The sequence below is a fragment of the Ornithodoros turicata genome, chromosome 1 (genome assembly GCF_037126465.1).
Source record: "Ornithodoros turicata isolate Travis chromosome 1, ASM3712646v1, whole genome shotgun sequence".
In the NCBI taxonomy this organism is placed as follows: Eukaryota; Metazoa; Arthropoda; class Arachnida; order Ixodida; family Argasidae; genus Ornithodoros; species Ornithodoros turicata.
Window position 1 is genome coordinate 95,339,410 of NC_088201.1, and position 15,126 is coordinate 95,354,535.

At 45.5% G+C, this 15,126-nt stretch overlaps 1 protein-coding gene across 3 annotated transcripts in view; it reads left to right on the forward strand.

The window, feature by feature from the left end:
- The first annotated feature begins 5,387 nt into the window (after nucleotides 1–5,387).
- The window catches only part of LOC135366726 (protein-cysteine N-palmitoyltransferase Rasp-like), a 124,622-nt gene continuing 114,883 nt past the window's right edge, over nucleotides 5,388–15,126 (forward strand). For 2 of the 3 annotated variants that reach the window (XM_064599571.1, XM_064599590.1), the window contains exons 1-4: nucleotides 5,388–5,599; nucleotides 13,063–13,189; nucleotides 13,267–13,334; nucleotides 13,393–13,503. In XM_064599571.1, coding sequence (XP_064455641.1) covers nucleotides 13,078–13,189; nucleotides 13,267–13,334; nucleotides 13,393–13,503 — 291 coding nt within the window. In that variant the 5' untranslated portion in view covers nucleotides 5,388–5,599; nucleotides 13,063–13,077. Of the gene's footprint in view, nucleotides 5,600–5,934; nucleotides 6,121–13,062; nucleotides 13,190–13,266; nucleotides 13,335–13,392; nucleotides 13,504–15,126 lie in introns of those variants that run through there. The other variant, XM_064599581.1, reaches the window with a different exon arrangement.

Here is a 15,126-nt window from a genome sequence, read left to right on the forward strand (position 1 = left end):
TGTGCAATGCCACACAATCGCGCTGTTATCTCTCTCTCTATCAGAATAAGTGTCTTCGATTGGGCTGCACTTTTTGAACTGGTGCAAGTAGTGCAACTTCTGCCGTTCGATTCGGCGAAGGTGCCCCAGCCTTTGCACTACACTTTCTCATTCGATTCAAAAAAGTGCCGCAGGAGTGCAGCACGAGTGCAGGAAAATATTGCACCTCCTCATATCACCGTGCAGCGTTCCGTGCAACTCGGTAGCAGACGACAACATGGCGGACGCGTAAAATAAAGCACTGAAAAGAAAACTGTAGCTTCACATTCTTTTTTCAGTTTCAGTATCACTATTCTAATTTTTTAAGCCTTTTGATGCACTTCCGTGTTTTCGCTTTTCCGTGTTAATTCCCTATCCGGTTTCTGAATGTACTTGAAGCTTGTCGCCTGCTTATTTTATCACCAAAGAAAACGGTTTTCCATCCTGGAATTCACTGCAGAAGTTGCTGGAGTGTTAAAATCTGTTCGGCCTGCGCTCGACGATGGAAATTATATTTTCCAAAATGTGTGTCTGCGACGTTCTCATAATACAGTGCCACTCGCTTCCTGTCCAACCGCAACTCGCACAACGATTACGCTGCGATCACGGTGGACGTTGTCTTCGTCTTCCTCCTCCTCACTACAGGAGTCTGTGAGCTCAAAGGCGCTGGGCAAAGAGTCGCTCATTGTCGAAATTAACCGGACGGCGCGCAGCAGACGACAGACTGCACGGAGCCAACTCTCCTATTCGATTCAGCTTTGGTGCAACCTGCACTGAGGCTGCACTGACGTACACTTCCGCCCGCTCGTCTTACACTCGCGCCCTGCACTTTTTTGTGAATCGAAGACACTTAGTAACTGATGTAACACCACGTAACATTCCGCCAGGTTCTTGATTGGGAGAATGACACGTCACCAGAACGAGTACTGCTGCAGGCTAGTTCCATCTCAAATCGAACAATCCGGTACACGTGATGTCTCGAATGAACGGGAAAAAATATATGTTGAAGCCATAGGTGAGTTAGGAGAAATAAACGATTTCGGAATTCTCTGCGCTGCGCGGTTCGGGAAATAGGAGAGGACGAAAAAACTGCCTCTCATAAGACGATGTCGTCGCGCGCAGGTTTGAGCGTTCCCTACAAGGCTATTTCTTGCCGCATTGTAGTAATATCTTGCTCTGGCTTTAGACTAGCTAGGGCACAATAGGCTCCTGCGTCAGCAGTGCTGTGTCGCTTTTTGTTTGTCTGCAAAAAACATATCAAAGTTGACTGAAAGCGCCGAAAAGCACCATATTCACTGCAACTTTGCGGGCGATGTAAAAAACGGATAAGATTGAGCTTTATGCCGTTCAATTTGTTATTCATGGGGCTATCGAATTGTATATAATTTGTTGCTCTACTCTGCCAGGAACGTAAGCGATACTTCTTTATATAGCACCACACCACCGAAAAATGAGGAATTTCGGAAGCCTTTATCTAAAAAAAAACCACCAAGAACTAGTCTCGAAAATTTTATATGTCGTAGGTAATCCCAATGACACTATGACTATGCACACTAGACTATTCACAGAAGAAAATTCAAAATTCGGACTTGATTGGTAGGCGCACTGTGAATTTTTTGCCGGCACTATACGCGCTGCACATCCAAGCGGTGGCACAGTGTCCCGCGTTGCAAAATCGAATTTTCCAAAGGGACTTTCAACTTCTGTCTTTACATGAAAATTTATTGCCATTGTTTGAAGCCATTCTGAGCGTTTCCGTTCATAACAGTGTTGTGTTCGCTGAATGTAGATTGCGGAGCAGCCAGATGTGCTCACATTTTTTGCGGGATGACGCACATTTATTGCAAGTGCTGGGAGCCCGTGAAGAACAGAATGCTTTAGAATACTTCTGCGTCTTTATAAGAGGTATATTTGTTCACGGTGATCATATAGAAGCATATTTACAGTACACAGAATAAAAGCAACTTGACAGTGAAGAAGACAAGGTAACGAAGGTAAGAAGGTAACGTAAGATACGCAGAGCATTCCGGGTGAATGAGAGCGCTCGTGTCATGAACTGCTTTAGGCTGTTGTAGGTGCCACTTTCCTTAATGTTACTTTTGATGGCAGGTTCTTGTCAGACTTTTTCCAAAGGAAAGACGAACGGAGCCCTCTCGCAGGTCGCACGGATTTCCATTGCTCTTCTTTGCTCCTTCTGAACTGCTCTACGTCGTCGCACGGCAGGTGAAGGAAGGATATCCTGTGCAGCTTCGCCGACAAGACGCGCACCAAGTTGGCGGCGTTTTGAATCGCCTGGGTCGCCGGTGAACGCAGGTTATGAATGGTTGCGGCATACTTAACTACACCTCCCAATGCCATCGCACGCATTCTTTCCATGCCCCGGTGCTGAAAATAGCCATCTTGTCATTCGTCATTTCATGCAGCTGAAATCGATTCTTGAAGTGCGCGCTGGCTCCATCGGTGACGTAGACTACGCTACCGTAAACGGGGGGGGGGGGGGGGCTTCTCGTCCATGAAGCTGTCAATCCTTCGTACTGCAAGCAAAGCTGCTGCGGTATCGTGGTGTGTGTTGTCGCTGACAACTGCGTAGCTACGAGTACCTCCCGTTGAAGCCGTGACTACGCATGTGAATATAGATTTTTGAGTTTTCTTCCAATGGTAGCCCTGGACCTCGCTGGGCAGGATAACGTCCAGTTTTCGGCGAAGTCGAAGTGGAAGACAAGGCTTGTTGGCTTCACGCACAATTTCTCTTTCCAAATAGCTTGGCGCTGTACTCCTCTTACATAATCATGGCATGTGTAACACATTGTACAGCGTCTAATTAGATCCACAAAGCCCTCGACGGGCAGAAGTTTCTTAAGAAGCTCTCCGGACTCCCAAACTGCCACCTCAAATTGATCAACTTCGTCGGAAAGTTGTACGCTGTGGGCGGTAAGGGCTTCCTTGTCAGGACATGCTGTACACTGACGAAGCAACAGCTGCGAGGCGCTGGACATAGGCACAGTCTCATGAGGTAGTCCGCCGTTATCACGGCATCAGAAGCGTTGTTTAAGGCCACCACGCACAGATCAAAGTTAGTACAATACGTACAAACACATGCGTCTCTGCATGGGCTATAGTGCTAACCCATTTGGGGCGCAAAGAATATAATTTTGTTCTGCTTAGCTTGATGTCCGGATGGGCTGCTTGAAAGAGTTGGTAGGTCTCACGGATAGAACGAGTCATGTAGCGTTTTGTGTTGCTTACTTTCGTTCCTCCTTCGCGCACTTGCACTGCATCCCTGGGTCAGGGGCTCTGAACAGCGTAGTCGAGCTCATTGTTCGTAAAGAACTCAACAACCGCGCTCAAGTTCTCCTCGCTGAGTGGGTGCCCTTGGTACGGGTCAGGTGACGCCCATATGTGCTTGTCCAGGCGAAGCTTCTTAGACTTGTACCGTGTAGCCTCTGGGATGGCGTCCAGGATTTTCATTTCAGGCCAGGATGTGGGCAGCAGCGTCAAAATGCGGCAACGCTCTTGAAACGACGCAGTTTCCCCCCTTGATGGGCTCTTCTCACGTTACGTGCTACCTCGCTGCAATCCTCGCAGTTACTCCTGGATGTTGTTAAAGGAAAACATATTAAACTCGAATTAAGAACTTCTCCTTCACATCTTACTTGACATACCCCTCACATACATACACACATATATACATACCTAGATGTTCCTGGCAAGGCGACACCGAAAGCGGCCTAAAGTTTTCGGCCTGTCTTTCTGACCACTTCTTCACGTATTTCGGAGAGTTTACGCTGTGCATACGCCTCCACCGACTTCCTTCTGGGCTTAAGCGTGTGACGTTAATGGCTTCAGATGATATATACTCATTGATTTCTTCGACCACGTCGGGCTGGTGCACAAACTGCTCACCCTCTGAGCTTCCTTTAAATGTGGGCGACATTGCTGCGTGCCGTGATTCAGCCACCTTTGCTGCGAAGTACTTGAAGCAGCTTCTGCACAGTTGCGCCAATTCTGTTACGCCTTCGGCTTGATCCGCTGGAACCACATTCTTTGTGGCAGCTACGCCGATCTCCGAAACAAAGCGAAAGTCCTTTGTCCGAAGCACTTTTGTCTTGTGTATGAGGCGGTAGTCAGCTCAATACACTCGGTGAGCGCTGTACAACGAAGAGGCCAAGTAGGTGTGACGCCAGGACGACACAGTACAGTAATGCAGATGTCTTCACACACTTTGTATAGGGGCACCGCGTGCACTTCTGTAGTCGAGGATGATGCGAAACTTTGTGCAAGGTATCTTCCGGGAGTAAATCCGATTAGCTCAATAGTGGCAACATATTCATTAAGGGTTGCACAGATTTGTATTAAAATTATTTTTTATTGCGGTTTCCGATATCGCATCGAAGTTCTGTATATACTGCATAATGTAAAAGCACACAGAGGGACGGTGTGTTGTATGTCGTCCCTCTGTGTTCCCAAACTCGGGATTTTACATTATGGAGTTCATCCACCAGCTAGCCCGCATCTACGCAATTTTGTGTGCATACAAGTGTCTGTACAATTTGTATAGAATGATTATATCCTCAGGAAGAGACTGGTGTGCAGTACAGCAGTCCAGATATTTTCCCCTGCTGCGGAGCTGCACTCGAAGCGAGCCAACTTGCCTGAACCTTAACCCGAATCAAATCGAACCGAAAAAAATAACGGTTCCGATACCTGGCTTTCATTGCTCATTTTAGCTATGGCTCAATCTTTGGTGACGATGTCGCGAACGAAAAACTCCAAGTCGCAAGGCATTTACTATGACTGGGCCAATTCCCGAACATTTTATGTACGAATTATACCTTCACCCGGACACTGAACGCAAGCCTTGAAATTCTGAACTCTTCAGGTGAAGCCCGGACAGGTGGCAACCCTAGGCCCAAGCCATCAGAGTTGCTGAACCGCTCCATCTTTCATCAACGCAATCAGTAACCACAGGAGTCAATTGCTGGTTAACCCGCAGAGCTCTGTTTGATAGCAAAATACTGTGATTTTGGCCCAGCTAGTATTCGACCACCCTGTAGAGGTGCTTGTGTTTTGTTATCTCATCACACGGTAGTTCTCGGGTGAGTGGAGATTAGGAAGGAGAGCGCGCCGTACAGGCGAACATTATAATAATCACGAGCTTATATATTAAAGCGACTGCAAGGGGTATACGACTGAGTAAAACACGTAGGTCATGACACACGGAAGGAAGAGATGTCCATAGTATAGTGCATTCGCTGAAGTAATGAGTTGTATTTAGGATTGACCAAAATGGCACAACGTGCTTAGATTACTCCTTAATGACCTTTCACGCAGTGGCGGCTGTGATGGTTTGTACAATGGACAATTCTGGTTCGAATGCTGGCAGCTGTATGACGGCTTGGAGGCTTTTGTAAAATAAGCTAGCTCCAAGTAATTTGTATAATTCCAGAAGAAAGCTGCTCATGTGCGTCGGTTTCCTGTCTGCTCCTTGCAGGTGGTATCGCCACTTGTTCTCAGTTATTTGAGAAGTGTGCTGCCTTCCTGGCGTTTTTGCCATAGCAGCGCCCGAGTATCACAACAGAATGTAAGTTGACTTGCATTTTGATACGTATTGTATGATATGAACAGAGACGCTCTGCCAATGCGTTCACATGCGTCTCTTGAATCCATGCCATCTAAATACGAAGTATCTACCGTGCACGTCCGGATTGCTTAGCAGTAAGAAGAAAAGAGCGATCCCTTTGTTATTTTACCAACCACCAACACAAAAGAGCGATCAATTATGCGCAATTGGTGATTGTTGTGTCTTCCGGAATATGGCGGCAGGTTGCTACATGGTGTTTGTAAGTTCTTGACTGTGAATGTTGCAACATTTGAAACGTCTATCATAAGCATTGCGGTGCGTTCCCTAGGGTAGCCATGCACTGCGGGCCGAAAGTCTTGTAGCGAATTTCGGTGGTGGTCCTCTGGCGAGTAATTCCGCAGTGCATTGGTAACAAAGTAAGGAAACCTGTCACCTGGGACCCAATCCGAAAACTCTCCCGAAATGCAATCGCCTACACGCTCAGAGCTCTCGAGAGTCACTGCGTGAATCTGGAAAATTCAGTGAGTCGTTCCAATGTTCTCTCTTGCCTTGCTTCACAAAATGCGCAAGACTCGACAGTAAGCCACAATGTGACAGACGCGACATTAGCGCCACCAATGGGGTAGAGTCACGGAGGAGAAGTACGGAGACGATCTCGCCCGGCGCCCCTCGGAGGAACTATGGTCCCTAATTGCTCGAAGATTTTATGGCCATGCCGTGGCGCTCGCGTGCCGTGGGAGGCTATGCAGACTCTCGCCTTGGAAATGCACTTTTCAAATTGAACTCGTGCGGTACATACGCACAAACGAAAATAAATCAATCAGTAAACACGATATTTGCGTGTACAGAAAGTTCACTTTTCCTGTTGTTTTCTTCTTCATGGTTCCGTTCAAAACTACACGCTCCTTCAGCACAGCCTAATCAGAGCGGGTAAGCCTCCTTACAGGGGATCACCGTTCAGCACCGTACAGAGAAACAGTGTAAATATATGTGCGTGTGCAAATGGCTATCCAGCGAGCGTCGGCGTGAGGTGGTTCTCTGGAGATCCTCGTAATGTCCACATGTGTTCCTACGTGTTTTCATGGCGTGCGTCAAGCGTGGGCGAGCTATAGCAAGTCTGGCAAAGGTTACGAAATATGGATGGCTCGATTGTATTTCGCCAAAAAAAGAAAAGGACCAGAAAATTCGCAAAGACTGCAGTAACTGTTACTTTGTAGTCAACGGTGCCCAGACCTCCAGATAAAGTAATATTAACGGGTCATGCACGATGGGTACGAATGAGAAAATATGTGCAACACGAATCTTGAAGATGGAGCTGGCGCCCATCACGACCCAAAGCCAACGCCACGGCGATACCTTAAAATAATATTGCAGCCAAGTTTGTCATGTGACCAGAGGGGAATAAATAAGCACACACGGGAACAAAACAGAACAGTTTGCATATCTCCATCATTCACCGTACTTACTATCGAAGTATATCAGTTCAACTTGACTAAGTGCGATTGAGGGTTCACTTACACATTTTGCTCCCTCATCTTTCCAAATTAAGAATGCTGCAAAAATTTGCTGTTCATCGTTTGACCTGAATCTGCCTTTTACCAGTGTTCCAGCTTTGGTTTGGATCCGCATCGACTAACATGAAGGGTTAAGGTGCCGTTTACCGTGCTCTTTGTATTATTTCTAAAAAGGACGTAATTCATTGGTGTCATTCATTGGTGTGAGGACGTAACTCATTGGTGGATAAGGGAGTGAAAGAGCGTCCTTTTGCGCTTCACCGCGACCAGCCGCGACAAAATTATGTAAACCGAAACCAACTAATTACTGCAACAAATGACCAGCTTCGGTGACTGATTTTCCTGTAAAAGTTGTCCTCTGAAGTTCCCAAAAAGGGTAGTAATCATTTAATGCTGACAGCGCCTTGCTTTAGCAGTTATGTTTCTCCCACTAATTCACAGGCTGGGCAGCTTGTAGGCGGTATCGGGTAGATAGTTGCAAAAAAGAAAGTTCTTCGATTGATGCACCCCTTCGCGAATTTGTTTAGCCCGGGGATTTAACGGAAACACCCGGTACGTAGGACAGGCGGGGCGTTGCATCAATGAGCGGTTGATGGCACATAGAAATAATACAAAGGGCGCATTAAACGGCACCTTAGCCCTTCATGTTAGTCGATGTAGATATAAACGAAAGCTGCATGGAACAAACACAGGTAAAAGAGAGATTCAGGTCAAACGATGAACGGGAAATTTTTGAAGCATTCTTTATTTGGGAAGAAGGGCGCGAAAAATGTATCAGTGAGCCCTTAATCGCACTTAATTAAGATGAACTGATGTACTTAGATAGTAAGTACGGTGAATGATGGAGATATGCAATCTGTTCTGTTTTCTTCGCTTGTGTGTTTATTTGTTCCCCTCTGGTCACATGACAAACCTGTATAAAGGCAGTTTCCTTGACGAATACATAACTTGTTGTAGTGGACCAGCCGGTCCCGTGCACGTGTGTTCTTTATGTCCCTTGTCCTTACAGCTCCAATTTCTTCGTATACACTATAAATCCTGTGACGGACATGTGCCGGTGAAAAAAGTTCCCTCAGAAAGTACAGCCGGTTCATAGCCGTAACCGTCTGGAAACAGCTGTTACAGTTATCAAATAGCAAGCACGGCGATTTCCATCGCCAAATTTCAGCAGGCACAAAGCCGTCACGTCGCTATGCAACGGCTTTGTGCCCACTGAATAATATGTGTGCCTCCTGAGCCGTGCACCCGTGTGCTTGTTGAATAATGCGTTGCGCGAATAAATGTGCACGCCAATAAAATTTAGTGTTTCAAGTCCGGTGTACTTGGTGCATTTTCTTCCTTTCTTTTTCGTTTATTTTGAGAAACCTGGAGGTAATTTTTTTGTTAAGTAGCTCGAGAGGCACGATGTGTCTCGCGTATTAGGGGTACGAGTAACCCTTCAATACGTCAGGTACACTGTGGCTCCTGGCGTCAGCAGGGATGTCGTACCAGTTGTTTCAGGGGGCACAGAGCACCTGTAGCTTTATCAGGCACCGCATGCCCCCTTGAAGTCGCCTAGCGCATTTTTTAAAAAAATGTGCCAGTTGATCAGACGTCACCAATCCGTCACTGGGTTTAGAGTGTAGCTATGTACCAACAGGCGCACTCAACCATTCTAATCGACCGTGATATTGCTCGCTTGCATATTACTTATATGTTCATACATGTCTCGTTGGGGTCTGCCCTGGTCTGCCCTTAACAGTTGCCGATGTAAAACACAAATTCACTGCCAAACACACGAAGTGCATGTTTGTAAGGTCATCTTCACAGAGCATTTGGGTTGCATGCATAGCACTGCCAAAGCGTGTATCTTCCTGAGCCAGGCTGGCTCACCAGAGAACGCGAGCGACGCCCTGCGACGATAAAAGGTTCGAGGATTAGGGGCGCTACATTCGGGCGAAGTTCCGTCTCCTCACTTTTCCTTAGTGGTCGACAGTTTCCTATGTGTCTGCGCGGGCTCGCAATGGACTATGCAGGCTGTGGGGAGGTCCGGCGACGAAAGAACGCTAAGGCCGCGAGACTCCGCCGTCAAACTGAATAGGAGCAAACCCGAAAGACTCGTTTGCCTGTAGATGCCGTTTATGTTAGCGTTGTGTGGGGTCGTGTAGCGTTTGTGAAGGGTCATTGAATTGTTGTGTGGCGTTGTGAAGGGGAGTTCCAGAAGTGTTTCAAGTTTTAAATCTAACGCACTCCCGTTGGATCTAACAATTGGTCGACCATATTTATTTATGTATTGATTTACTTATCGTCAGCGCTGTGAGACAATGGGAGTGGTTAAGAATTGGCAAAAATATGATCATATAAGCAGCATACAAAACTATTTCCAAATTAATTCCACATCAACAAAACTGCGCTTATTGAACAAATTGCACAGAAACGTGTATATGTCAAAACAAAAACGAAGGATTTTAGTCTATTAGAGAGCAAAAAATAGCAGCAGAAGTGTACAACATGTAGAATGACAAAAAAGATGGCTACGCATAGAAATAATGGCATAAACACGGTAGCAGTTTATGCTACCGTCAAGGCGGTTCCACTCCAACGATGTACGAGCAAGAAATAAATTGTGAAATTATCCCGTTGAGAATGAGAGAATGCGCACCTTCTCCGGGTGATCGAACGAGGAGAGCTACATGTAGCCTGTTGGATTAACGATTCTCCTAGGTGGTTATTAATAATAAATATTGTGAAAAAAAGGCGAGTTATTTGTAGACGAGTGCAAAGCAGAGGCAGACGGAGGTTATGTTTTATAGCAGTGACACCGGCGGTGCGGTTGTAATTACCAAATATGAATCGGGCTTCCCAGTTTTGAACTGTCTGTGTTGAGTTTGAAATGGCGGTGAGATCAGTACCCCACACGGAGGCTGAACGTTCTAATTTTGGAAGGACCTGCGATTTATGCAAAGCTACTTTAGTGTTAATTGGAGCGGATAAAAAATTTCGGCGACAGTAAACTAGAGCTCAGGATACGTTGCAAGCGATATGTTCAACATGAGGGCGCCATGATAGATAAGAAGAAATGAAAGCGCCGATGTATTTGTAAAGTGATACTGATTCAAGTGGAATCTTATTAATGGAATAAGACTCATGCACTTTATTAGAGCGAGAAATTATCATGAATTTACATTTTGAGAAGTTAAGTTACATGTGCCATGTTTGACACCACGTAGAAAGCTTAATAAGGCAAGTGCGCAGTAATTCCATATCACAATCATCAGTACAGATACGTACGGTGTATCTAAGATCAGTGGGAAGGTCGTAAATGTAAATGTGGAAGAGAAGCGGGCCATGAAAGGAACCATGGGGAACCCCAGAATGGACAGGCGTTAGACTGGATTTGTTATCATTTTCGAAGACAAAAATGTGAGCGATTAGTTAAGAAGGAGGGCATCCAAGCTACAATTTTATCGTCGATGCCAAGACTGCGCAATTTATGAAGCAAAAGAGGGTAGGATACTTTATCGAATGCCTTCGAGAAGTCAATAAATATGCAGTCCGTACGGAACTAATAATCCAGCATAACATGAAGGTGATGAACATACGAAATTAGGTGCATTTCACCAATTTTGTTCTGAAACCTTCTTAATATGCAAAGAAGGAGGAATTGAACTCTACGTGTACGACAAGGTGAGCGTAGAAAATGTGCTCTAGTATTTTACATAGAATAGTTGTTAATGATATATATAGGATGATATATGATGGATATGAATGATATATATATAGGTCGATAGTTACTGGCACAATGTTTAGCTTCTGATATATGGAGCGGAACCACCTTTCCTACTTTCCAGTCATGCGGAAGAATGACCTCTTCAAGCGATTGAGAAAAAATGCACGTTAAAATGATTGAAGCGTACGAGTCAGTGCAGTTCAACATATTTGTGTTAATACCATCGAGGCCGGCCCTCGAGGACGTTTTAAGGAAAATAATTACATTAACAATTCTAAGTGTATCTAGAACTACTGAATCCCTCGGAGCGAAACCATGGAAAATAATCGGTGGATAAGATACTTGTGTACTGGTTCATAATGAACTGCAGTACACTTTCATTGAACACATCGGAGCACTGAGAAGGGTGAACCGTGACATCACCAGTTGCATTGTTAGGGCATACTGTTAGTGCTGTAAACGCTCTTAATTTGTGACGTCTCTATATTTCGCAATATTTTCTTTCATATGTATGTGCTTGCTGCTGATGCTGGGTGGCAGGGCCTTGTCAAGTTGCCCTTTGGCAACTTTTTCTCTGCCATCGTACGATGTACAACGGGAAACTCAATAGTAATAATCTCGCCCATAACCTTTGGTAAAAGCTGGTGAGAGGAAATCATTCCAATGCTTTAGCGTCAATACCAGAGGAAAGTTATGTGATGAAATATGTAAGAATGTATATAATCAATTTTGACCCGCCAGCCTTCGTCAACAATTGTCGGAATTATAGAAGGAATTATTGTTTCGTGCCGATATAGCTGATCTCTCACAGCGCTGCGCTGTTCATTGCATAAATTTTTACAACCCCGTATGAAGGACACACGTTTTCCATGCTCATAAGGCTCCAGAACGCCGGGAACGTTGTAACGCTGCGTCATGGCGCAGAACTGAATGCACCTGCACTAACCAGCGCGTGTGGTGCTGAGGTATCATCCAAACCACTGAGTTCCTCCTGCTGCTATTTCTTCTGAAGAACAAAAATAAGGAAACTTATTTTTTAGGTGACCCTTCAAACTTCACTTCAGTTTCTCCCTTTGCCTTAATGTTTGTTTTCTTGCGGCGACTGTTGTGGAGAAATACCCTACTGAACATGAAATACTTGAGCAATACCATTATGTTATAAACGTATAGCTATTTCATAGTATGACATCAATTAATTTAGTTCCCGGCATGTTTTGCTGGAATTTAACTTCCGTTTTTCAAGCTTGGAGGCTAAAGGAGCCCCAAGTACTGCCCAAAAATACCCCTTGTGATAGAATGACTGTCTTTAATGCGTGAATGCACACGGCTCTTAAAAACACACTAATACAATACCTTGACGATTTCTAATACATTGTATATAGAAGTCCAGCTACAAGATTAATCAGTCAACTTAGAAGTTGTATTTTCAAAAATCTGCCATACGGCTTGTAGATCACTATTTTTGGACGTCTAAATAATGGCAATAATTCTAGGTGTCCAATGCACGTCTAACCATAGATTTAGCCCTAAAGTCTAAGGTTAGACAAGGTTTGCTTGGCTAATAGACTATCATGTGCTGCCAGGGTTTTGAATGTTTCACGTCTTGGGTCTCCTTCCCGCTTCTCGACATAACCAAGATGGCAGGCGTAGTCGCTGCTGTGCAAGGGGGCTTTGCATTTTGCGTATCCCCAACTGTGCAGCTTCAGCACTTTTGTGCTCGACATAACCAAGAGGGCCGGCGTAGTCTCTGCTGTGCACGGGGGATGGCACCTTACATTTTCCATATCCAGAAATTTTGCACCCTCAGTACTTTTGTGCTCGACATAATCAATATGGCCGGCGTAGTCGCTGCTGTGCAAGGGAGATCGCGCCTTACATTTTGCGCCTATTCATTCCAGCACAATCGTGTCCTCATACACAGAAGGTCCCTAAACCGAACCGTGCACCCTAGGCACTTTTATACTCGACATAACCAAGGTGGGCGGCGTAGTCTCTGATGTGCACGGCAGATGGCGCCTTATATTTTGCGTATTCCCAATTGCGCACCTTCAGGGCTTTTCTGTTCGACATAACGAAGATGGCTGGCGTAGCCTCTCCTGTGCACGGGAGATGGCGCCGTACATTTTGCGTATCCCCAATTGTGCACTTTCAGCACTGTTGTGACTAGCCATCGCACTAGCTAGCGTCCGAATCCCTACAGTGGATCTTTGGCAACCACAACTTTGTCTTTTATCCCACAGACATTCAATGCGGAAATGTCCCGGTATACTACGTGGTCATTTGACTCCGTATTGATCCGCTATGCTGTGCTCATGACAATATGGTGCACTGCTGTCCTCTATGCCTGCTGGCGTTTTGCATACACAAGTAAGTGTGGAACGTTCTTTCAGTTCGCTTTTAGTGTTTTTCACACAAACTGAGGAGTAAAAAGTATTTATTTACAGCAAGCAACCTCCCTCTGCAAGTTGCAGGTGGCTTTACAGATAGCATGCACGGCCTAACCAGGAAAAGGGTACGGATGAATTTAATCTTTATTAAGGACGAGTGCAGAATGAGCTTGTCTTTTGCAGGATATTACACACGTAGAGTGGAACAGAGTGTCTAAAGGACTCCTTTCAATATCCGCATGGTTCTTGCTTCAGCCGTTGCTCACTCAATTTTTCATCCGGACTTTTAGGAAGGTGAGAGGCGTGAATCAGGGTGTGTTTTAAGTCCTTCGCCACAATGGGAGCAACCGCAGGTTTGAAATATTGGTGCGTTAGGTGCTGTCAGCGTTCAGGATAAGTTTTTTTTGGATTGGCACAGGTCTGCTAGATGAGGTGGACAATGACTCCGAAGATGTGAAAAAGTGTCCACGTACTACATCGGGGTCGGACAATGGGCGGCCACTCATTGTCTGTGAATAGCAGAACTCTTTAACAGCCGCCTCAACAATATGTGGAGGAAGTGTGGCTGCCTTCCGTCATGAGTGGGCGGGATACAGACAACTAGTGACACCTCTACTGCGATTATCAAACCATCTTCCATTATTTTACTTTGAATTATGACACTGGGTCTCGTATATCGCATGGTGCCAACAAAGAAGATCGTGCATCAAAATATGATAGTTTCCTGTGAACGACTGTATTCCTTTACCGGATATATTCAGAAAGATTGCTGGTAACTCACTCAAAGTCTTTATGGACATTCTGGTAGCCTTGTGGTATCTGCATGTCAAATATAAACGCCCCTTGCCAGCGCCAGCATGAACTAGACAGAATTTCTTGGCTTAACAATATATAATACTATACAAGTTTTCCTCCATTGAGAACTACTGGTGCTCCGACACTAGGTTTGACCAGGTTGCATCTATATTGACGTCAAAGAGGTTCAAGCTCTTGCGAAGAAACGTTCACTTCTGTAACAGTGCCGACGACAAAACCGCGAACCGATTTCAGAAGGTTCGTCCCCTCTTCTAGATGCTATGGAAGGAGTGTCTGAAGACTGAGCTATCTAAGAGGCGGAGCATCGATGAGGTCATTGTAGCGCACAACGGGGACAAGGGTATGGAATCCCTGGAAGAGCAAAGCGAACAAGCTTTTTTGCAGAGAATGCTCCGACGGATTGATACATGATTTTCTATTGTATCAAGGTGGGAGCACGCGATTGCTGAAGGGTATCTGGAAGATGACGAGGAGAAACTCCTCCCAGGTGTCGAAATGGTACCAATCCTGTGTTGAGCTATACGACCTCCAGAGGGCACCACAGTTTCCTTTTATAACTATTTTAACAACATTGACTTGATAAAGCATCTTGACAAAGTTTCACTTTAAGTCTGTAGGTACAGTTTGACAGAACAGGCGTGGGGAAGTTCCCCTACTGAATTATAAAGAACTTATAAAAGGGAAAAGGAGCGGATGATTTCCGCGCGTACGATGGAATTATAGCTGTCAAGTGGGGAGACAACAAGTGCGTGACGGTGGTACTAAGCAACGCAGCAGATGTCAACCAACGGAACGGTTAGGCGATACAAAACGGAGGGCAAGTGCAAACTGTCTGCGCCATGCCCGTCAGCGGTGCAGATGTATAATCAGCATATGGGAGGTACAGACCTTTCAGACATGTGAGTCCACTTATACAAAACGGCTGTGAATTCACGACGATGGTAGTTTCCACTTTTCGGGTACGGGCTGGACATGTCCCTGTACAGTGCATGGCTTCAGCAGGAGGGGGACTGCCGCGCAGTGAGTGACGAGACAATGTTTCTGACGATCTTCCGAAAGTCTGTGGCAAGTGCCGTCAAGTTGGTAAACAGCGCACTAAAA